General features: G+C 39.1%; 1 protein-coding gene across 1 annotated transcript in view; it reads right to left on the minus strand.

The window, feature by feature from the left end:
• Positions 1 to 442: 442 nt before the first annotated feature.
• The window catches only part of LOC140240366 (DNA (cytosine-5)-methyltransferase PliMCI-like), a 38451-nt gene continuing 13786 nt past the window's right edge, over positions 443 to 25107 (minus strand). The window contains exons 10-32 of the mRNA XM_072320136.1: positions 24456 to 24667; positions 23450 to 23601; positions 21412 to 21593; positions 20369 to 20537; positions 19007 to 19104; positions 18368 to 18506; positions 17790 to 17873; positions 16308 to 16432; positions 15485 to 15815; positions 14944 to 15002; positions 14147 to 14270; positions 13457 to 13688; positions 11824 to 11942; positions 11109 to 11180; positions 10331 to 10454; positions 9473 to 9624; positions 8677 to 8808; positions 8031 to 8177; positions 7028 to 7345; positions 6282 to 6448; positions 4972 to 5212; positions 4288 to 4404; positions 443 to 3514 (exon numbers count right to left, since the gene is read on the minus strand). Of these exons, the coding sequence (XP_072176237.1) occupies positions 3377 to 3514; positions 4288 to 4404; positions 4972 to 5212; positions 6282 to 6448; positions 7028 to 7345; positions 8031 to 8177; positions 8677 to 8808; positions 9473 to 9624; positions 10331 to 10454; positions 11109 to 11180; positions 11824 to 11942; positions 13457 to 13688; positions 14147 to 14270; positions 14944 to 15002; positions 15485 to 15815; positions 16308 to 16432; positions 17790 to 17873; positions 18368 to 18506; positions 19007 to 19104; positions 20369 to 20537; positions 21412 to 21593; positions 23450 to 23601; positions 24456 to 24667 (3634 nt within the window). The 3' untranslated portion in view covers positions 443 to 3376. The remainder of the gene's footprint in view (positions 3515 to 4287; positions 4405 to 4971; positions 5213 to 6281; positions 6449 to 7027; positions 7346 to 8030; positions 8178 to 8676; positions 8809 to 9472; positions 9625 to 10330; positions 10455 to 11108; positions 11181 to 11823; positions 11943 to 13456; positions 13689 to 14146; positions 14271 to 14943; positions 15003 to 15484; positions 15816 to 16307; positions 16433 to 17789; positions 17874 to 18367; positions 18507 to 19006; positions 19105 to 20368; positions 20538 to 21411; positions 21594 to 23449; positions 23602 to 24455; positions 24668 to 25107) is intronic.

Consider the following 25107-nt stretch of genomic DNA (forward strand, 5'->3'; position numbering starts at 1 on the left):
TTCATGTATAAATAATCAGGGCAGTAATCCAGCAGGTTTAGGTACAGTGCACTCCCATTATAACCAAATCCTTGGGACCTGCAGGTTTTTGTTATACAATGTACATGTATCAAAATTTCATCACAGCCAAACTACATGTACAAGTATATGAAGATATAATACATGTAGATGATAATTTTGGGACCTGAATTAAGTTTTACTTTGTTCTAACAAGAATTTTTTATAACTACATTTGTTATAGAGGGAGTGTACTGTAGTACAATAATTGTAGTCCATCAAGTCACAGTTGTTTACTAGGCAGTAAGTATGTCTGATAAAGTGTATGTACGTGTATTTCTCAGCCTCACATGACCTCATTTGCTTGCATAACTTATAGCTATCATTCAGAGGAAATGACTCGACAGAGCATAGAACAAAAAGATCACAAGAACCAACACCTATGTACATGAATAATAATACATTCACTAATCCATCTTTTAATTGACACAATATGAAATTACAGACAATTCATATCAATCCAATCTGCTGTCTAGAACACTCTAAAGTGACATGAAAATACAAATGTATTTGGAAGACTAAATACCTTACATGACATAAATTCATTCAGCTATCCAAACACAGAGAATCAGAGAATGAACTCGGACATTTTTGACATAATGGTGATTTGTGCAAAAGGGGGTGCATTATATCAATTATGCCACATGCATGCAACTTTTTATTACAAACTTCGAATACATCATACAGCCAAGAGAAATGTAATGAGGAAGTTTAAAAATAAACGGTGTAAGGCTTAAGGAGGCTGAGAGAGGTGTAAAAAAATACTTTTGTGATGGTGGACAAGGATTCAAAAACCACACGCCATCCACGCTCTACTTCTCCTCATGTGTGCGACAAAGACAGTGCAACAATATAGACACACCAACACGAGAGCCAAAAAACGTAACTCTTTCCAACATGAACGACAAAAACACACAGATATGAGCTTGAAATTTGGCACTGAAGTCACAAAGTCAAGATGCCACTGCCTCAATGTAGTACAAATTGTTACCCTGTAGTACAATTACTTTCTTTCAGAAACAAACATAGGATATATAACATTCAAGATTTAATTCAGTGAGTTTTCCATGGTCATCTTTTATGTTAACTGTACACACTTTGGTAAATTGATTTGACGTAATATTTACTTATCCAAGTTGGGAGGGGTGTATGAGGGATGCAACAAGTCAGTCAAGTACACTACAACAGTTTGATGAAGGCAGCTGTGTATTTTTAAGGTACATAAGACTAAGTGTAATCCCCTCCTGTTGATGAGGGCTATCAAGACCAAGCTATGAATTTCCGACATCCCCCCTCCCCCCCCCCCCCTCCCGTACCAGGTATGTACGTCAAATACAGCTGTATTCACAGTATAGACCAACATCCTGATTTTTCCGAACATTTTTCTCTGTAAGCCTTAAAATGCAAATTTCAACGACAATGTTTTCCTTTACCACAGAAAATATCTACCTGAAGTAATCAACATTTGCAGAACAAGAATCAATCTTGAGAAGAAAAAAAACCCCATAAAAATCCACCCTGACCCTTTCATTTATTCTCTTTAATATGTGTTCACTTCATGGTACATCTATATCTAAGTATTTTCTTGTAATATCTGCCTTAAATTTAGGTGGTTACATGAAACACTTAATGCTATACATTGAAATCAAAGCTTTGCATTGTCAATTTGTCACATCTGTACATACTGAGCAACATAACAAAATAAAGTTACATGGATTGTAAATACACTTGCCTAACCATCACATTAATAAAAGATTTTTAGCTTTTATCAAAATGGTCACAAATACAGCTAATCTTCTGTGGAGACAGCTGAACAAACATTGGAATAAAATCTCATGTATCTTATTCTTATGTATTTGCCTCTCCATAGCATGCATTTGGTCGCAAAATTCTTAAAGCTTAATTTTTACAACTGCATGATTAAGAAAGAGTGACTACAATTGAGTAGTACAAAGCAGCACACAAAATGCCCTTACATTGTTAGTTGACACAATGAAAACTTTCTCTGAGCTTGTTGCACAGGCAAAATGGTAAAATTTCCAGGGAAAGTCCTTGCCCGACTTTCAAACATACAAAAGTTTTGAGGTGAGAAAAACCATCAGGAGAGTAGTAGGTATAGAAACCACAATCATCTTCTGTTTCAGTATAAGTTTTAAAATTGGTTGTCAGACTTTTTACAAAGCAGCACACAAAATACCCTTACATTGCTAGTTGACACACTGAAAACTTTCTCTGAGCTTGTTGCAAGACTACCCTCAGTCAAAATGGTACAATTTCAAGGGAAAGCCCTTACACGACTTTCAAACATACAAAAGTTTTGAGGTGAGAAAAACCATCAAGAGAGTAGTAGGTATAGAAACCACAGTGGGCTTGTACTAAGCGCCTGCTGTCATCTTCAGTTTTATTGTATTGACCGATTCGGGTTCGTTGAGGGCAGCAGACAATTTGTGGCACTGGGCGCAGCCATGAGCTCATTTTGAGGTGTCTTAGCCGACCCCCCCTCCTCTCCCCCACCCCCGGGCAACATGTTTATCGCGCACTTGTAACAAAGGTTCGCGCACTAAGCAAGCATTCGCGCACTCAGTATGACACGCCCATTGGCTAAAACAACCATGCATCAGTTTTTCATTCTGTGCGCGAAAGGGGGTGGGGGAGAGGGGTCGGCTAAGACACCGCGTAATGGCGCTGCCCGTGCCAAAAATACACATAGCGCGTCACAGAATCGGTCAATAAGTTATTGTATATGTTTTTAAGTCAGAAAATCCAACATAATTCTCTGAAAACTCAATTCTGATTGGCTGATACCAGACTGATGTTCGTTTTTCTGACTCATGTTTAATCACAACTTTTATGCAACAAGACCCAGGTTTCATTTGGTATTGGGTTTTAAAGAGAAAACCACTCCTGAGAACAAAGTTATAAGAAAAGGAACAGGGGGGCGTTGCATAAAAGTTACTATTATGGTAACTTTGCCATCCAATGGTAACTTCCATGGAATTCTTGATTGTGATTGGCTGTGGAGTATTGTTGCTATGGTAGTTACCATTGGATGGCCAAGTTACCATAATTGTAACTTTTATGCAACAAGCCCCAGAAGTGTGCCGGTTCTTAGAGTTAGTCATCATAGTTTACAAATCAGGGTATGTTGTTGATTCTCCATTTTCCCCATTTCAATCTTGACTCTGAGCATGAGAATTCATTCATGATATCTACTCCTCCTCCACTGAAGACCAACCTCAGACAATCCTAACAACACTTTAAATCACAAGTGCCGAGAGGATTAAGGTGGAGGCTGCACTCTGCAGTATGAGAAGGTAAGTTAATCCATGCAGTCCCCATTCTCCTCCTTAAAAGTCTCCAGTTTCACCTTCTGCTCCCTCCTGGCCTTCTCCTGTAGACAAACCTTGATCTCCTGTCCAATGGCGGCAGCCATCGGGGGCGGTACAGCGTTGCCAACCTTGTGAAAAACCGCAGAAAAAAAATTTGCATTAAAGACAGTCTAAGGCAAAAATTGATTATATAGATCAAAATCTCTGCTCATACCACAAATGAGGATATAAAGTTGGGACAGAGGAGGGCTTGCGGAATATTTCCAAAATCAAAATACACCATGAAAGGCTGGTTACCCTTCGCCTGCATGGTGAAACTGCTTCACCAGAAAATCATTTCAAACCTTCAAGCAACACAAAATCATTTCAAGTTGTCACATTAGAATCAAGGAGCACGACAGTATCCACAGGAGACCATCACACAAGGCAGTCATTTATTTTACCAATATTAACCCGTTGAGGACGGTTTGATTTTGCTCCAACACGCATTTCCCAAACGCTTGCCCGAGTGTACTCGGGACTCGTCCTCAACGGGTTAAGAGTACAATGGAGCCTAATCATAACAGGGTCTTATACAGTGAGATACCAGTTAAATCAAAGTCTGAAAAAATCTGAAACTTATGAAAAAACATCTGAAGGGCATTAAACTGTGAACATTTCAATGCATTTGAACTGAAAAAAAAAAAAAAAAGGTCTGAAAAATGGGCTCTGCGCAGAGTAAAAAAGTCTGCAATCAGATTAAACTCTGAACTCTCAAATCCCTGCACACATTAAGAGCAGTGTCTCATGCAGTGACTACACTTTGAATTAATCATGCAGGGTTAGATGATACACATAATTATGTCTTATACACTGATAAAGATGTTGTTTCCCTCTATCTAGGCCAGCACTGCTTTCTCACCTGTCTGTGCTTGTCCAGGATGGTGCCAAAGAAGCGGTAGGTGTCTGGGAATCCCTGGGACCTGGCGCACTCTCGGACACTGACCACACGGTGCTGCTCTGGGTGTAGAACTCGCCCCTATAAAAATTCAGCAGGAAAAAAAAAATAGGTAAACAAGTTTGCCCTTCAGTCTGGTCAAGGAAATACAGAAATTATCTTTATTTAGATATTATCATGCAGCTAGTTACATGTCTTTGCTGACTCTGTACAATGCAAGCAATTCTCTGCACACAAAATCAGGCATTTCTTCTCACTTGAAACATCTGATATCAGTTTCAATCTGAAGCACACATATACTACTTGTACACTAAAACCACAAAATATGACAGGCAACGTTTGAAAGTCACCACCCACTGATTAATCCTTTTCACCAGAGCTTCGTTAGTGCTTTATCTTTATAAAGGATTGAAATTGCTATATGTACATGGCATGTCCTTCACCATATGACAGAATGTGCTAAACTGATTCATTTTCTTAAAATCAGTCTACACATACAAAGAGTGGAAGCTGTCCTGTCACAAGCATGGCATCAACAGGAATGGACACATTCATGAAAGTCTTCAGATTTTAGTCCCTCAGAGTAAACTCTTACCAACGCCTTACTCTATGTATTCTTCTTCTTAACGTCTGAAGTGTCTTCCTCACCTGTTTCCCCATTGGCTCAGGGTTGGTTACTGTGGTGCTGAAGAAGCCATTCCACTCCAGTCTCCCGTAGAGCCCCGCCCAGTTGTTGTGGCGGTTCCCCGTGTGGGGCAGGCACCATGGAATTAGGGTGTTGAACTGGCGATCTGACGGGTCGCATGCATCACCCTCGGCACAGGAACATACACCCCTCAGGGCACCGGTCCAAGATTTGCCGTTCTTCTTGTCATGGTGGGTGTATCGCCTTAAAATAATTACAAAGATATTCTTGCATGACATGAATTCATTGCATCAGTTGTTTTTTTTTTTGTTTTTTTTTTGTGTGTGTGGGGAGGGGGTTGCTGCACTCGTAGTGTAGTCTCTTCAACATGTAAATATTTCAAGAAAAGTCCATTTCTTTGCCAGATATATATATATATATATATATATATATATATATATTTTATTTTTTTTTTTTTTATTTTTTTTTAGGGGGGTTGTTTCTTTGCTGGATATGCCAATACAATCTTCATCTTTTTCATCTGTCAGTTAAAGGACAAGTTCACCTTCATAAACATAAGGATTGAGAGAATGCAGCAATATCAGTAGAACACATCAGTGAAAGATTGAGGAAAATTGGACAATCAATGCAAAAGTTATGAATTTTAAAAAACTTTGTGTTGGAACCGCTGGATGAGGAGACTACTAAGGCTCGTGATGTCATATGAGTACAACAGTAAAAAGAAAATGTAAAGAAAATTCAACATATTTTCAATTTTTTTGCATAGTAAAAGAGCACTTGACTTGCCTCTTTCTAAAAGCAATGGGAATAATATTACCCATAACCTATGTCAGTAACGAGTCATGGGAATATGTACTTTTTTCAAAAGATGAAATTTTGTGAAATTCTCTTTATATTTTCCTTATATTGTTGTACGCATGTGACATCATACACTGCAGTAGTCTTCTCATCCAGCAGTGACTGCACAAAAACTTCAAAAATTCATAACTTTTGAACGGATTGTCCGATTTTCCTCAAACTTTCCCTGATGTGTTCTACTAATATTGCTACATTCTCTCAATCCTTATGTTAAAGAAGGTGAACTTGTCCTTTAAGGAAATTTCATGATACTTGTATAAAACAATTGACACCACAATGACACTAGTATTTTAGAGACTATCAATAAAACAATGATACAGTTTAAGACAGGCATCTTTTTCCTTCTCTGTTTTCCTTATCAATACCGTATGAAGGGAAGTTGTCTACATGGGGGGAGTTGCCTTGACTGTGTATTTGAGCAGGATACAGCAATCGCTGACTAATGAATACTCACAGCTTTCTGCAGACAGTGCCATCACGAAGTGTCACTGGAATGTTGGGAAGGTCACGCCAATCTGATCCTGGGGCTAGCGGGATGTGCTTCATGCGGGCAGCAACGAGGGCGCTCATGTCCTTGCAGATGTGGTCCCTCAGGATGGGCTGGTACTGGTTGCCTCGAATCTACAACAGGTGGGTCAGCAAATGTTTGAGGAAATCTTTTCTTCAAACAAAATAAATTTCAGAGATACTCATTTTCTTATTTCGAGAAAATCATGGCACCCCCTCTATATTGCTAACAAACAACAGACTCGAGAAAACTTATAGAGAACTACATGTAGAAGTCATAGACAGCTTAAGTAGGACAGAGAAGTACAGGTACCAGTTTGGGGGGAGGGGGGTTAGGAAATTGCAGGGCATGTGGTAACACTTTAGTCATATAAGAGCAAATCTGATATCTGGAAGTTCACTCAAGCCTTTTGTCCAAGCTTCATGATTTGATTTGTAATTAGACATAGATTACCTTACTGACTGATTATCACAATCCAAACAAGCTAGAATAATGCAGAGAAACATTTCACATATATATGTCATAGTAGCCAATACTTTCTGCCAGTGTATAATATAAACTAGTTAATATTTAATGAGTTTGCATGGACAGGTGGTGTACAGATATGGTAATATCTGTAAATAAATATATGTGGGACTGGTGATAAACCTGAACTAATCTACTCTGAAGAAGTTACTAAACCTCTGCCTCACCGAGCGTTGGAAAGCAGACTGCGGCTCGCCGTCGTACGAGATCTCCAGTTTGTTGGCGCCGTTACCGATGGATGGGAGGTCGGACATGGCATCCCGGACGGTGATGGTGCGGAAGGGCGCGGACTGGGACCAAAGGTTGTTGGACTCGATCTTGCGATCGCCGATCATGACGCTCAGCTGACAGGCTCGTGGTGAGAACACGTGCAGGGGCTCTGGGTACTTCGGAAGCTTCTCGCCTGGAGCCGCAGCAAGGATGATAGCTCTACGACGGGTCTGGGGGACTCCATACTGGCCAGCTTGAAGAATGCCAAAGGTGCACTAAACCCCCAAACAAAAAGAGTGATAAAAGAGAGAGACATGACGAAAGTGACCATAAACAAATCAGAAGGTAGTGTCACTTTTTATGACTTTAAGAGGAAATCCACCCCAAAAATTATTAAATGTTCAAAGAAAGAGAAAAATACTCCCTACAGAATGATTCAAAAAATCACAAAAATGGGATAAGAAATAAGGAAAATAAAACATTTTGAAATTTCACATATTTCTGGAAGACATTTCTTGACCAGTCCTTATGAATATTCAAATCAGCAAGTTGAGGATGTCATGCTCTCACAATTTCTTATTCATTTCATATACAAAAATGACAAATATCTCATATTCCAGCTGTATAAATATAAAACTTGTCTTAAAATCAAATGTTTACTCAGACATATCTTGGTATGGGAACATGCATTTTCTTGTATTAGCTAAAAGTAACAATTTTCCAAGTTTCATATATGACATACATGAAAACTTGTGAGGGTATAAATACATTTGTTACTTTCAGTTGTCTTTATCTACATTTACAAAATGCTCTACATGTGTGTGATTAGGACAGCATTATCCTACCACTGATAGTGTGTGGAAATACATGCAGACTATCAACTGGTATAGTGAGTAAATGGTACAAGCAGTGACAAGTTTATGGTTTCAGACTAAAAGAAAAAGATCCCTAAGTTCATACCTGATAACCCATTCTGACAAGACATCTCAGTGCAAGCTTCAACACCATGTTCTTCTTGTACGACACAAAATTACGAACATTCTCGAGGAGGAAGAATCGTGGTCGGTAGTAGTCACAGTAGCTCAGGTATGACGAAATCAGTGAATTCTGCAAAGGTGGAAGAAACAGCAAATGTTCACCTTAAGAGTAGAAACGGAAAAGACAACTTTCATACTAGGAATTTAGTCAATTACCCTAACATTCCACTATTACAATAAAAAACGTAATTGTAAATCCTGTCATTAGTTTAAAAAAAAAAAAAACCAACAACAACAACAACAAAGAAATGATTATGTAAGGTTTGCAGGACAAGAAGATAGTCTGGTTAACAGTCTGGATCCTGTAGAACAGGTCCTGTGAACAGGTTGCACACACAAAGGACTGGTATTAAATAATTTTGAGTACAGTTCAGGTTCAATTTCTTCATTCATCCTTGTAATCAACATGGAAGAGTCTGTTCATATTTACATCTAGTCCATTCTGGAGGGTGTTGGGAGAAAAAATTGATCACATTTCACAATGACTCATTAGTTCACCACACCGAGAAGTCTTGCAGGCTGTTGCTAAGTCAGACTTTTTGCGAAAAAAAAAAGAGTTTGGCGCTCACCTTGAACTTGGAATATTCTCTGGAGTTAAAGCGGTTCATCCCACTGAATCCTTGGCATGGCGGTCCTCCACACAGCAGCTCAACATCTCCCTTTTGAGGTAGCTTCTGACCGGTTGCATTCGTCTTCTCACCCTGGATATCAAGATCACAGATATGTTTTCATAATCTGGGCCAGTGCAATATGAATTGAAAGGGATTGGAGAAATACCTTTGACTGAAGTTACACGTAATTTATCTTACACAGTAGAACTAGCACACGTTTACAGCCATTCAAGGTAGAATTGTTTTTTCACTCAACCAAATTTTCAACCTGTGTGAGGTTGACTTAGGTGAGGTTCACTGCACCCTCTCATGCTTGAAGTTTTTAACTCTTGATGAACAGTTGCATAAATGCTAATCTTGCATCATACCAAAATGGAAATAAATATGAATGAATGCAAATACCTAAACTGTTGGCATTCTTCCATGATTACAGAAGATGTTATGAGTCCTATAATTTTACCCAACAAACAAACAAGTAAACAAACAAACAAACAAACAATGAAATTGTTCAGTTGGCAGATGTGACTGGCGTCGTACATGGGGCATCATCATATGCTCTAGGTCAATAGTGGTACAAGTCGAGACAAATTTACACTTCATTGCAATTACCAGGTAACTTAATAACAACATGAAAAAAGATGGCACTGAATGAATTTGGATGATTTCACCAACTGTGAAAACCAGCCAATGCCCCTAAAATTATCTGGACAGAGTTCTGCGAGCTAAAGGGGAATGTTCTGGCTCTGACCCACACCTGCATGACAAGGCGTAGAAGTTCGTTGCAGTCGTCACTGAAGACGATGGAGCCTGGATTGTTGAGTCGGAAGGCCTGTGCTGCAGGCTCCTCCTTCTCGATGGCCCAGCTGCTCTCACAGATACCAGCCTGGTGAAAACCTTCTGACAGACCTACAGGGCAAGCAGTAAAGGAGTTTGTAGGGAAAGAGAGAGGTGTGAATACCATTCCAAGGAGGACTACTAAAATCATGAGTTCACAATCCATTTACCCAGGATTGAACCAAGCCTTTGGAATAACTTGACATTAAAAACAAGTGAAGTACTTGTGTGTTTCTTCTATCAAAACAAAGATGCTATTGTCCAAATATGCAATAAACAAAACATGTTGTTGCAATGTTACAGACATGGTATCCCACTTCTTCAAGTGTGCAGTATTCTGGTTACTTTTCCAGCACAAGGTCACACTGCATTTACTGGTAATACTTTCACTTACACTCACTGTAATAGCAACCCCTTATCTAAAGGGGTAAAACCTACAACCAGTATTACATTGTCCAATCTGGGAAGATAGCCAAAGATTCACACAGGTTATGTGCAACAGAGAGAACCCCACTCATTTTCAATCTCCGAAGATATTTCAAAATGAAACAAATGTTGGGTCCTATTCTCATCATTTTGAATCTAACCTCGGTACTTCGTTATCTCTCACTGATGATACTGTGTTTGTTGCACATCACAATCATCCAACAAAAATGGAAAAATGGGCCAGGGGAAAGATGATAGAGGGATATAACTGTTTGACAATGTTGAATCAGAGATGATCCTACACTTTGTAGATCTTGCAGCTGTTAAACACATATCTGGACATCACACATACCTCCACAGCCGGCAAAGACATCAAGACAGCGCAACTTGTTGAAGGAGACTTCCTCAGAAGGTTTCTCCTCTGTCTTCTCGCTGCTAGACTTCCCTTTTCCTTTCCCTTTTCCTTTCCCCTTGCCCTGAATGAAACAGACAAAGAATGGCATATGTAACACAAGAACACATGAAGACATTTACTGCCATGCTGCTAAATTGAAAACCTTGGCACTGCTGGGCAAGGAAACATAGTACAGGAAGTGAATAATGATCAGACAATTCAACAATTCTGATGGAATCTAACGTGATTCCATGTAAATTACCATGCAGCAAAAACATTTTCTTTCAGTCAACGGACATAATATATTTATACTGTCCATTTATATTTTCCTGGCATAAAAAGGCCACAATGGTAAGGTAATATCAAAGTTTCTTGTTAATAGCACGTGAGTCTGATAAAGGTCAATAGGTGTCAATATAACAAACAAACATTATAAACATAACTGTGTCGAATTGCAATACTAAAATACTCATTATGGCAACGGCTTTAAGACTTCATAAGCTGACCAAGGCTACTGATTTGTGTTTGTATGTATTTGTAGGTACATATCGTCAGGTCTGAAATATTGACTGTTGTACTGGCTGATGGATGCACAATTACTTGTTCTTCAGCAATTCACATGCAAAATTATGATTGAGTTGCATAGCCATTTTTTTTTTTTAACTCCACAATTCCTTCCATGAAAATTAAAACCTGGAGATAAAGAAAAAAGATGAAAAAGGATGTTAAAACATACCTTTCCCTTCATCTTTGTGTTTCGTGCCTTACTGGGTGGATCTTCAAATGTCTTCCTCTCACTGTCATAGGCCTATGGGAGAGGAGGAGGAAACATTGAAAGGAACATCTTAAACTGCACTACAATTATGTCAGCATTCCAACATGTCTTCATGAACAGACCATTTCATTATAAATGAAATATCAAATGAAATTGCTACAGAACAGAGCGGATATGCAGGGCATATAATATTTCTATGCTCTTTACTTCATTTCCCCCTCCCTTTATTGAATCAAAGTGCATACAAACATGTTAATGACCAACACAACCCGCAACTTAGGGTTAGTCATAAATAATTATAGCTGCTGTATACACCATGCATTTCACAAAGTGAGATGTGTAAGGCAATTTTTAAAGTGGGTAAATTTGCAAGCCTCACTCTCATAGATGGAATGGGACAGAAATACTATCACGTTTCAAAAGCAAAAGAAAATAAACAACCCATTTGTATTGGAAGGCAATTTTTTTAAAAGGAGTTCTTCATTTCACAAATATTGGCTGACTTGCGAAAAATAAAGGCACTGCAAAATATACCACGTACACAGTAAATACAGGCAACATCACAAAGACATAAGTGTGAATTGAGCATATTATATCACAACTGGCAGCTTTGTATAAAGAATATTAATCATCAGGGTTCTGTCACTGTCATTCTATGCAGGGTATGACCTCTCACCTCTCTGAAGTAAAACCTGTGGGCACCACCCATGCTGTATTCCTCCACACTCTCATTCAGGTCTTCGGCATAAACAACAGAACATTTTCCTTGAACGCAGGTCAGCTCCACCAAAGCATCTAGACACATCAACAAGATTTTAAAAAGTTCTTACCCACACAGAGTCTAAGTTGACATATATAATAAGTATTATAGTAACCTGTGGTAAGCATTAAACTTTTTCCAAATCTACATCACTTGATTTAGATTGTCATAAAATGATAAGACACAATCATAAAGCATTACCTACTTATAAGTTTGTGGGAAATAGTGCAAACTATCGAAAAGATAAAATATTTCATTAAATTCTGAAATTTTATGGCAGCAAAGCTGTTTAGTTGAATAAACTCATTTGATCTTTCATGATTAAGTAATTTTACTGAGTTATGTCCACGGGAAGGTGTTTGTAAACTGCAAAGCTGATTGACTAGACCCTATCAAAAAAAAAAAAAAACCACACGCTACGGCGACTGGTGTATGCTTCCGCCATAATACATGGTTCTCCTAATAGGTCTGTAGTACAATGTCTTGACAATGTGTGATGACAGTTTCACACAATTGGCAAAATATTAAAATGACAGGTTTGCCACAAATGTGCTGAATGTTCACTTTCCTAGAACTAGGTTCAATTGGATGAATGATTAAAACGTCAGAGTGCAGGTATTTGGGGGAACTGATGATTTTCACTTGACTTTTGACCCTTTTACAAGTTTATGCATTGAGTAATTTTCAAGGTATTGAGAAAAAGTATAATTTCAGTATCAAATGGTAAAATAGTATTATCGAAACCTGGCCTTTGACCTTTGACCCCACAGTTCCAAAGAGAATCACTGTTAGGTAGAACATGCATAAATATGTAAGTTTCATGACAATACCTTGAGTTATTTTTGAGATATGGAGGAAAAAGTGCAATTTAGCACTTTCACTTGACCTTTGGACCTTTGACCTTTTGGCAAGAAACTTCCCACAGAATATATATTGGGTTATACATGCATACATCAAGTTTTAAAAAAATCCTTCAGGCATTGCATAAATATAAGGAAAGTAGTTATATTTTGAGGAGTTGACCTTGACCTTTGACCCCTGACCTTTGACCCATGACCCCAAACTTCCCTAGATAATCACTGCCCATCGGTACAAGCATAATTATATACGAAGTTCCATGAAGATACCTTGAACCATTTGCGAGATACGGAGAAAAACATGAAATTTCAAATTTTTTTTTTACAAAATAACCTGTGACCTTTGACCCTGTGACCCTAAAATCCACACAAAGTATCATCCCCCAAGGATATACCCTCATACCAAGTTTGATGCAAAACCACCACACGGTTGTTGAGATATCGACAAAAACAAAACGGGACGGACGGACGACCCGAAAACATAATGCCTCCGGCCACTTCGTTGGTGGAGGCATAAAAACTGCCAACATTACCTCTTGACATGACAACAAAAATAGCATAGCATGGTATACTGAACAGGTTACAAAGAGCATGAGTTTGGAAATTTAAACAAAAAGTATGGCATAATGCCCACTTCCAAGGTATGATTTAGGTATGAAAATGAACAGACGTATAAAGTTGGAAGAGCTAACCTTCTTCACTCCAGTAGAGGACATTAAGGTCAGACTGATGAGCAGCGCCACGCCCCTTGTGAGTGTCCTCTGGTCTGTACATCTTATTGACCCTGAGCTTGACCACCGAGTTTGACTTGGTGGTGTAGATGGATGTGATCTGACCGATCCGGAAGGGCTCCGGGCACTCCAGGTTGCTGCCCTTCACATACTCTGAGCTCTTGCGGTAGTTTTCAGGGTACAGATCCTCATCCTAGAAGGGACAGAGATGGAGGGATTAACCCTTTGACCCCCAGGAGGATACTTGTTCCTTTATCAATCATATGTGAAGTGAAAAATCTAAGAAGCAATGCGTTAACATGGTCCTATTTACTGAGCACTGTCATTTTAGGATGAATTAGCATCAAATTCTGAAATCATCCCAGCTATTACCTTTAGAATCATTCACACTGAATTCACCTACAATCTCATTTGCAGTTGTTGTTTTTTTTTCAATGTAAAACACAAGGCACTTAGCAAACAAGTTTACTTCATGGCAGTTTCTGTGCACACAAAAACACCACAGGACTGAAAAACAAGACATAGATATCAAAAAAAAAAAAAAAAATCAACAATCAAACTGACAGCCAATCCATCCTTGAATAAAACTGAGTTATACAAGATGGGGAGGAATATTCTAGTCAAACAGAAGTGTCTCTTGCAAAGACTTACCAGATCTTTCTTAGAGACAGATTTCTTGGGTGGAGCCTTCTGCTTGATGTTGAAGGAGTAGGCCTCTGGGAGTAGGTAAACACCATCTCCAATCTGGTACTCCACTCCTTTGAAGTGGCAGGTACTGCAAAGAGTACATAAAAAGATTTGAGGTCAAAGTTCAGTGCTAAGAACTTCTGTTTTTGGTGTTTAACCAATCTTCTTTAAACCTCTATGTATCTTTCTTCTGCTGTGATGACACTTGTTGAACATCTGTCATTGACTGTCTCTTTTTTTGGCTTTAAGTTTTCCACGTCCTAGCTTGACAGCTTTGACATGATTGGTGTAAACACAGCTTCTACAAGTTAAACTTTGTTTCAACATCCCTTTTAATAGCTCTGAAACAAACTGTCACCACTATATTCTTTAAAGTAAACAATGAATCTAGAAATCCTTGAATTTGGCCAATTAGTAACAGCACATTCACATGACAAGTAACTACATGTAGCTACCTGCATAAGGGCTGCCAATATACATCAAAACATCAGGGGAATTTTAAAGAGAGTTCTGGGATATACTTTGGTTGTATATGCACATCAACAGGCAAAAATCATTAAATCAGGAATATTGTCATATTCTCTAGTTAGGATATGAAGAAATACACTGTATGTCATTTTACCGAGAGGCTCCTGGAGTATCAGGGGGACTTGGCAGCTTTGCTTGCATGCTTACTGGGATTCTATCATTTGATGATGGTACACAAAAGTATCATAGATGGCAGACTCTACAAAACACAAAACTTTGGGGTGATCCTTTACCTGTACAGTGTCTTTGAGTCTTGCACTTCTGTCTTCGCGCCTGGTCTTGGAGTTTCATCCTGATCGTAAAAAGGAACACATTATCGCTGTCTTACAGTGAGAATACAGTCAAATCTGTATAGGACAGTCACTTAAATAGAAGCATATCTGTGGCCTTTACAGGACCTGTCTGCACAGAGTCACAAGACCTCTGGCATGGATATATATATATATGTTTAATAACTTTGTTTTTATAATCCCTCATTGCAACATATTTACCAGCTGGCAGACTGGCTGACATGCCCTGCTTGCCACAGATGTTTTGATTACAGTTAGCAATCTTCCAAATACTAACTATAACACAATGACTCGTTGTGGCAATGTTGCACTGCTGGAATGCAAGCTGGCATAAATATGAAATATTCAGTCTCACTTCATCCCATCCCCTCCCTCCCCCCGGAAAAAAAAAAAAAAAAGAGTCAAATCATAGAAAATAGATAATGGCAGATAAAAGCTACAATCAAGGACACACAAAAGTTCAAGCTAATGTTGACACACAAACCTTTTCTATCTTTTCTAGTTTCAGGCAACAGGTGCAGAAACGATGCAGTGGGATAGAGTCTGGCCGTTCCAGAACCTCCTCGTCTTCGAAGCGAGCCAGATCGGGATCGTACCACTTCTGGTAGAAGAATGTCTTCCCATCATCCTCCTTGACCACGCGGTCCGACTCTGGGTCGTCGATGCCACCGAGCATGTGCCAGTCGGGCGAGGGCGCCTTGTAGATGACGGTGCACTTTGAATTGACGGAGGCGAGGTACGTGTCTTGGCACTCGTCGACGAGGAAGACCTCCAGGTGGTCAGACGTCTCCCCAAGCACAGTCTCAGAACCATATCTGGGGAGTAACCAAAGTCATGATTTATAAACATGATCCCTTTATGTCATAGCCAATAGGTTTGCAGTCCTGGCTGTCCCCAAATATAAATACACGTAGAAGACCAAAATACTGAACAAACTTTGGTATACTCTCATTTTAATACCATAAGACCTGGCAAATATACGAAAAAGCCTCTTGCTCTCAATTTCCTAGAATATATTTCACCTTTTACAGTAAAGTCAGTATCTGACTTGTATATTTAATGACTAGTCATTCAAAATACACTCTTGAACCCTATCTACACATTCAGCACAGCTTTCATTGATGCAGTGCTTCAACCAATTTTCAATATTAACTGGACAAAAGCAGTGAGTTTTTTTTTATTACATTGACAGATGTCAAACACGAGGGGTGGGGGTGGTAGTGATGGTGTATGTGTGTGTGTGTGGGGGGGGGGGGGTGAGGCAATAAAAAAAAGGTGGCATCACTTAAAGATGGTGGCTGACTCACACAAACCAGCGAGCATGGAACATCATCTCCCCTTCCTTATCCTCCCACATGTAGACCACCTTGGCGATGAAAAGAGGCTTGGTCGGATCGTCTGGATGGATGTGAACGCAGTCACCATTTTCAACCTGCCAGATTGGGACAAACGACAGAAAAGATGTGCCAACAAAATTGAATCTCTAGGTACCATGCAGTGTAAAAGTGCTGAAAAAAAGTGCTGCTCTTACCATGGTTAAAAAGAAAGAAAAAATTAAAAATGGCAGGACCATAAAACCCCTCTGTTCTTCAATTTACCTCAGCCAAATGCTGAAAGCAGCTGACATTATACGAATCATTACTTACCAGAGATTATTTTTTGAAAGTAAATGTATGAAGATCCTTTATACTTGATTATCCCTAAATTTTCTTGAAAGCTTTGTCAGTCAAAAAAGTGTATCTTTACATTGCACAGAGCATACAGTAACTGTCAATCAAAATTGGAACCTGGTTGTGATCTAACTACTGTGAATACATCAAGCACCTCTTGGGCAATGAGATAAAATCAAACCAAATCAAAATGTTCATAACAGGAGTCACTAAACACAGCAAAAATTGATACTTATTCTGAACTGGATAAATTTCCAGAGATTCACTGTGTTACTACAGCTGTTTTCTGTCTTCAGGGATATGGCCATATTACATGTTGGATTCATTTCAGTATTCTTATAGTTGGACATCCAGGTATTTATGTGGCACAAGGTCACAGAGAGTAGAGGCTAGAGTGAAAAACAAACTCATAATCAGCGTACTTTCGAGACACAATTATCTACTTTTCTTATGTAGTTGGCTTCAAAATTCCATCAAATCATCAGATATGGTCCATCTGAACATTTCTAACAGCCACAAGAAATTTTACTGACAAATTACAAATGAGAAGGGTGGATAAAGAATTCTGCATGCCGACAGCCCAAGTTCATAAACACCGTACTAGTGTCTGCATCACCATGTAGATTTGTACACTGCTAGTGTGCACTGCATTCATGTGAAAGCTCCACATATGTACAGGTAAGCCGTCTGTTTTCACTCCAGCTACCGGAAGTGGTGTGTACCCGACTTCAAGAATATCTAGATAGACCTTAAGAGCTTGCCTGCTGCCCCCAATGCAATAGAAATTAGGGAGCTTTAGATGTACGCGACGTGGACCTTCAGAAGAAAAAAACCTGTTCTGAGCATGCGCAAAATTGTTATCAAAAGTGATAACTTGCGTCAACTGAATTTTCACGCCGCATAGTGGGCTATTTTTATGTCTGCTCAATTCACAACGCAGAGAGCTATTTGACGCATCGATCATGTAGGGGCATCATTTTATTTTGTATAGGTTGCATAATCGTGTAAGCTAGAGCTACTTTTCAACATGACGCAGGGATAGAGGAAAACATCTAGCGCAATCGTCGTTTCAAACATCCACGTCGCAAATCTAAAGCTCCTACCTTCTCTGCAACCTACCCTTTCATCTCCAATCATGGCTGCAGTGTAGTATGCTCTGGTCTCTGTCACTTCTGATGGATCTCCAATCCATGTCACCTTTGCCTGGGGATGGGGAAGGTGGTATTAGAAAATCAATCACTCCATATCACATCCTCTTCATAGTACTAAACATGCTCCTTCTGAACTTCAAATCCTGGTTTTTGTTTCTAACCAGAACAATTCACTGAAATGCCTCTTACTGCAAGGAAAAGAGCACTAGCATATTCACTTTTCTCTCTTTCCATGAGGAAAAAAAAAAAGTTTGAAGTATCTTCAAAGCTGGAATCTCTCCAATTTCTATATGGTAAACTTTGGTCATGGATTTATCCCCTTTAATAGTAACGCTAACTTATAAAAAGTTTTATTTCTGACACTAGTGCAAATGTCCAATGATACACAAGAATAACAATTTAGCAATAAAGGAAATGCACCTCAAATGTGTATGGACACAAGAATAAAACAAATAAGTATTTCAATACTGTTTAGCAGTAACAAAACTTAAAGGCATGTGCAAAGGTCAAAAAGACGAGACTTCTCAGCTACTCTATATTCCTTACCCTTTTCTTCTTTTTGAGTGGGGAGCCCAATTTCCTGCTTTTCTTGAATTTCTTCTCATCAATATTTTCCTTGTTATCCGAGTCTTCCAAATCATCCAAATCATTCTCGTCTGCCTCCTTTACTGCCATGTTGGGACACCTGTGTGAAAGACAGCAGGAAAGATTGCATAGCGACATAGGAATAACAATAATCAGCCTTCATGTTAAAATTTTCATTGTTCTGAGAAAACACCCCATGGCTGGATCTAACTCATAGAGCTCACTGTTGGATTATCACAAGTTTCGTAACAAATGATATCTTTTCTTTTTTTTTCCCCAACAGCAGGAATCTCATTGACACAGTCTGAGATTTATTCTGATTTTGCCTTTTTTGAATACTGAAGCATGCAAATTTCAGTACATGTAGTTATAATTGCAGCTGTTCTCCTGTACCCGTAATAAAACATAACACAAAAACAAGGATATCTTTTTTGAAGCATTTGTTTAAAATACAATGTACAGGTGCATTTTGTCTTTATAGTATTACAACTTATAATTACTGTAACTTGGCAAGAAAATGTTAATAATAAGTACATGTATATTCATATTTTTCCTTCCATATTTTTCTTATGACTCACTGGACATCCACAATTTGCCTACCTTCTCTGGCTGCAGGCTTGCTTGGCTTTGCCTGACCCACCAAACTTCACCATGTCCTTACATGCCGCACACTTCCCACAATCAGGGGCTTGACATATCTAAAGATTTGAAAAAAAAAAAACAAAGAAAAAAATAACCACGCAAATACATACAGAGAAGTCAAGAACTGTTAAATCAAACTGAAAATTTCAGAACGAGTTTTCACTTTATCTACCAATGACCCATTATCATTTTCACCATCTTGAACATTCTAGCATTCAGCCATTTAAACTACTACTAAACAATATGCCACAATGATTACCTAAGAAGAGGCAAATGGCAAATGGTATTGTCAAACAAACCAGAATCAAATGCATGAGTGTTCAAAAACAAAACAAAACAAAACAAAACAAAACAAGACAAGACAGAGAATTACTCTTTGATAAAAAAAAAAAAAAAAAAATCACACTAGGAAAGCACTCGTAGAGTGCAGAACTCTGCCAAGCAGCTCATTTCCACCCATTATACATGCATGCTGAAAAATCGCCCAATGTCCCAATATAGAAGCCTTTTGTTTACGTCATCAGTTTCAGCTACACGGCGCCTCGCCCAAGTAGAGCATACACTTTAGAGCAAGTATGCAAACCATTTAAATATGTGCAGCTTGAACTCCCAAGTTCATTGACCCCATCTGCTAAAAAATTAAAAAATCCTACAAAAAATTCATAAAAATCCCTGGATCACTACCAAAATTGCATCATCTGTTCCTTGTGTTATCATCAACTTTTCTTGCAAGTTTCATTCAAATCAGTTCACAACTTTTTGAGTTATTTTGCAAACAGACAAACCCATGCTGATGATCACATAACCTCCTCCTTCCTTGACGAAGGTAATGAGTATGGGCATGTGATTTGAATTCTTTCTTGCTGGATAAACACTTATCATGGGAGTATTTATGTGGTAGTGTGTTATGCAGGTTTATAGGTTAAAGAAATCGTATAGTATTGGTTGAGACCTAATTTCAGGTTTCTAACACTTTTTGGTGAGATAATGAGAAACCTCGTATGAAATATGAAAGAGCATGTAATTCTATGAGGAATTCAACGTTTATTTGATGAAAATTGGTTTTGAAATGGCCGAGATACCCAAACAAGAGCGATTCTAATGAAGTGTGGGACCCACTGATTACGATCGCTTTGTTTTACTTTGTTTTTGGATGTTTCAGTCATTCCAAACCCGATTTTCATCAAATAAACTTTGAATTCCTCTTAAAATGGTGTGCTCTGTACTGTATCATAAGTGTTTTCTTGGTATCTCGCAAAAAGTTCAAAGCCCAATTCTCATCTCCACCAATACTGTACCATCCCTTTAATAAGCACTTACTTCACAGACCCCACATCGCTGCTTTCTCCCCATCGATGCCTTCATCTCATCAGCGATCTGGTCCTGGAAGATGGCATCGAAGATGTGGCTGACCAGGGGGGTCACGGTTGCCATGGTGTGGGTAGGCTTCTTCTCCTTCTTGACGGTGGCTGCCTTGCGAACTGCTCGTCTGTGACAAACATTTCAAGGTTATCATCAATGAATTACTTCACATTTCCTGAGCGATTGTAGCCAATAAGATAGTTACTGCAAATCAAGTTTACTGAGCAAATGTACAGTTGGATGCATCAAAGAGGGTTCTTTTGACAGAGATAATGCTGCAGAAATAACAGATCAACAGGTTTGAAGCAAAAGCTAATATCATTTAATGCTAACATGAGTGGCAATATGATCATTCACTTTAGTATCCCAGATACATATAAAAATAATCTACATTGTTGTGTAATGATGATATACTATGACAATCTCACCTTCTTTCATGTATGTGTGTACCTATTATCAAGTGACATTTGCTCTCATCATATTATTGTGATTCTCATCTTCTTCATATTGTGGAACAAGGCCCAAAAGATTAAATAAAGAGAGATATTTGACTGACATGACTCTAAAATACTCTAAAACCTAAAAAAAAAGACATTCCTTTTTACAGCCAGGACTGCAATCTGCTCAACATTCTGCACAGAATCCCATTCTTTTTCTACATGACTTTCAATATGAGAAGGCTCTTTTGACATCTCTTCCATCAACATTGAAAACCACCTGTCGCTTTCCACCTGTCAATCTTCACTCATGATGACGGCCAATCAACCTGTCCAACACATGAAACATAAGAGTGGAGAGTTTAGTTCTTTTAACCCATTTTCTGTGGGATTCTAAAATTTCTACACACTTTACATAGAGTCCATCAGGGTTTGGCAGTCAATGGGACTCAAACTCACTTCAGGAAAAATAACCAACAAAACCATCAATAAGACGTGCACAGGGTAAATTGCACACTTTAAAACAACCATCGCTCTTTGCTGACCGATGGACACTTCACTGACCTCTTGCCTAGGGTCACTCCAGCCAGCTTGATGAGGTCACGCATGCACGGTGTGGTGATGAGTAGCACCTCATCTGAGTCGGCCGCCTCGTCGTAGCTCTCCACCTGTTCCACAACAAACTGGGCATGGCGGAGGAGGGAGTCCTCTGTGAAGCGCCCACAGTCATCTGGAGGCACGGTGGTCTGGTGGTCAATTAATAAACATTAACTCACTTCCAGTGACCCAGTGAATAGTGTCGCATTTCATGAAAGATGTTAGAATAGCAAAATTGGCTAGAATAGCAACTTTTCGTAGCAACAACCAATCAGGAAGCTAGATTCTTGTTGTCACCATCACCTTTGCCATTCCAGCAAGACTAGCCTCTTTTTAAGAAATGGGCCCCAGATGTGTACATGTGCTGTTGGTCAGTGTTGTAAAACAAACTAGTAGGTTATGTAACAAAGTTTCTAAGATATCTATGTTGCCAAAATTTTGTGGATCTAATCCAACTTTCGAATCAGCCATTTGACCAGGACCAAACATCACTAGGACCTATTGATTGACAAGTGTAAAACCATGACTCCCTAAGTTTGCATGAAATGGGACACTTAGCAAGTAGGCAAAGTAGCTTGTACTATCTACTTAAAGGTGATCTAATCATCTGTAAAGCAATTCAAGAAAAGATAACTGTGTGACAGAATTCAAGTATATTCAAGTAAAATGAACAAATACTGATCAGTGCATTGCTCTCTAGTAATAATTCTCAGGTGAATTGTCCTACCCTTGTATGTCAGCCCAGGCCTCGAAATAGGATTTTGGAGGGGCAAGGCCATTTAAAAAAGGGCACTTTTTCCAAGAGGCCAGGGCACTTAGGTCAGTCAGAGGGGCACCAAGGCCACATTAGAAAGGGCATGTTGGGTGTTTATACGTGATGTGAATGCCCCATAGAGCTGTATGCTATCGACCGTGTTGCTACACTCCAGCAGCGCACGCACGCATAAGATCTCTCCGCAGCAGACGACGTTAGGCAGTAGGCCATACGCAATACAATGTAGGTTCTGTAATACAGTACGTTCTCAATGCGTACCCCGCGCTCGCTTTGGAGCACTTCCGGCGCCATTTTGCTTTGAGCATGCGGGCATGAATGCAGAGCGCGCGAGAGAGATGGCAATGCTCGCAGCTAGCCGTCCGACAGGCCTGGCATTTTTTAGCATGGCTTGCGACCACTAAATTTGTCTTGCTCCGGCCCGCCGCTGCCTAGCTAGTAACTCTATGGCCGCTGCGCTGCGGAGGCAGTTGGGACGGTAAAAGCCGGTCGGGCGTACAGTACATGTACGTAGACTTCTACACGTCGTCTCGTATCTCGGAAAGATACTTTGAGATTGAATCAGATATATTGGGATGTGAGTGAACTGAAGGTATGATATTTGAGATCACGAAAGTTGTTCAAGCTTATTAAAGTGTAGACTTTGAGAAAGGGCATATTATACGTCATAAATAATAACTTTCATTCTAAAAAAGGGCACCACGGCCACAAGAAAAAGGGCACATTATTTTTTTGGCCGTAACTTTGATCAAGGAAAAAAGGCATTGCGGCCAACGAGAGGGGCACCGACGGCCATGGCCGTCGGTGGCCGTCGGTTAATTCGAGGCCTGTCAGCCTCTGATGCTTCTTCAGCAACAAAGTGAAATAAGAAATAATTCATATCACTGAAGACTTATTATGAGTGTAAATGAGTATCATTCAACAAAAGTATACTGCAAAGGTGGAAATGTTGGTGCAAGTAATATTTCATGCTCTGTCAGGTAAGATGAATTTCATGTGTTTCTAATTTCCTAGAATCAAAACATAAAACAGTTACATAATGAGCAAAAAAATGTGCATGTTTTTATTTTTGCACTGGTTTCTTGTGCAAAAATGTCCACTTTCACAACAGGCATAATTGAGCTACTATGCTACATGTAGGTCAAAACAGAACCCTACAGCAAAGAGTGCATAAATGTAAGTTATTGGAGTAAGGTGATCAAAAATATCAGACATTTGAAATCAGTCTTTCACCTGGATCTTGTTTAGAAGGTCCTCGTACACAGACTCTGGGTTGTTCTGGAGGAATTCAATCACTATTTTGCTCATGTAGATCTTCTCCTGTACAGCTGTCCAAAATGGTTTGTATTCTTCGCTGGGGTTCATCACGATGTACTCAGCAAAGGCTGCGGATGATTATATGACATTGTGTTATATGGAAGTTGTAATCATGTTCCCCTAAAATCTCCAGCATATTCTCAATTTGTTGAATACTAAGGGACTCCAGTTCTCATGTTTTTGCAGGAGATCTCCAACATTGAGGCCATTTCAACAAAATGTCTCGCTATTCCTCTTGAGTTCAAATTTCTTTCACTATAGGTGTGTGTCTCCAGCTTACATTACAATGTACTTCCTGCCTCTTTTTCCACCAGTTACACTTTGCGTGCATACCGTGCACATAATATTGCGTGCATGCTTGCGTGGTCAGTCTCCCTTTTACTATGAGGTCCACACAGAAGAATCTCCAGTGTACAAGATATTTAAGGTTGAAATTTCTGAATACTCCCCCCCCCCCAAAAAAAAAAAAACAACAACAAAAAAACAAAAACAAAATCCATTCAACAATTAATTCTATATCAAAAGTCAAATGTTGATTACCAAAAAGAATCTACCACACTTGACAAAACTTCTATTTTACTGGATTTCTATAAGCATTAGATGATTACACATTGTAAGATTTCTTTTTCTTTTGCATCATAAGAATTTCACATATTTTATCAAACAGATGATACACAACATTGAGTATTGAAATATGCTTAGGTTCTACTCTACTCTAAGCATCTTTGAAGCACTGTACTGTCTCTAGTTTATTATCAAATTTCTTTAAAAACTTTTCCCCACACTTGGAAAACAAAAAATAATTCTCTTTCTCTGAGCTCAGATTCCAGCTCACTGTCACCTGTTACAACCATTATCACTTTTCACGATAATGGAAACGGCGAGTACAGTTCTCATCCAAAATGGCCGCCACACAACTGACCTGTGCTGAAGCCAATGAGGGCCTTCTCTCCTCCGTCGAATCCCGTCGTATACCATTCATTGATGGGTCCCATCTTCTTAGTGGGGATGCCTCCTTCGTTGCTCGGGTTCTCATCGTAGATTGGCTTCACGTAGCCACTGAAGTAGAGCTCCTTGTTCTTCTCGATCAAGCCTCCATCGAACGCACACAGATGGGTGCTCTTGTCATAGACACTGTATCAGAAATTTGGTATTGTACATATATTATGAATGCATACTGGTTGAGTTAATATATCACTCAATATAATTAAACAGCTTATTCAAACCTTTCTCTCCCTTGATCTACATAATGCACACAAAGATAGATAGATAAATGGACAGACAGACAGATAGACAGAGAGCTGGAGACTATATAGTAGATATTCAGATAGATAATATGGGAAATAACTAGGTGTTTACTTATCCCTGTTTATTTTTTCTTGTACATGGGGTATGATCAAATAAATACCAAGCTTTTTTTTCTGTTAAAAAAATTTAGTTATTACTTCCGAAACTGTTTGATGCAGAAAATAGATGTTTGCACAGGTATTCAAGTAGTAATTTAATTCATTTAACCTCAAAGAACAAACTTTGCCCATGCTGTCTGATTATTTTCGAGCACTCATCCTCAGCAT

This window comes from Diadema setosum, chromosome 17 (assembly GCF_964275005.1).
Source record: "Diadema setosum chromosome 17, eeDiaSeto1, whole genome shotgun sequence".
In the NCBI taxonomy this organism is placed as follows: Eukaryota; Metazoa; Echinodermata; class Echinoidea; order Diadematoida; family Diadematidae; genus Diadema; species Diadema setosum.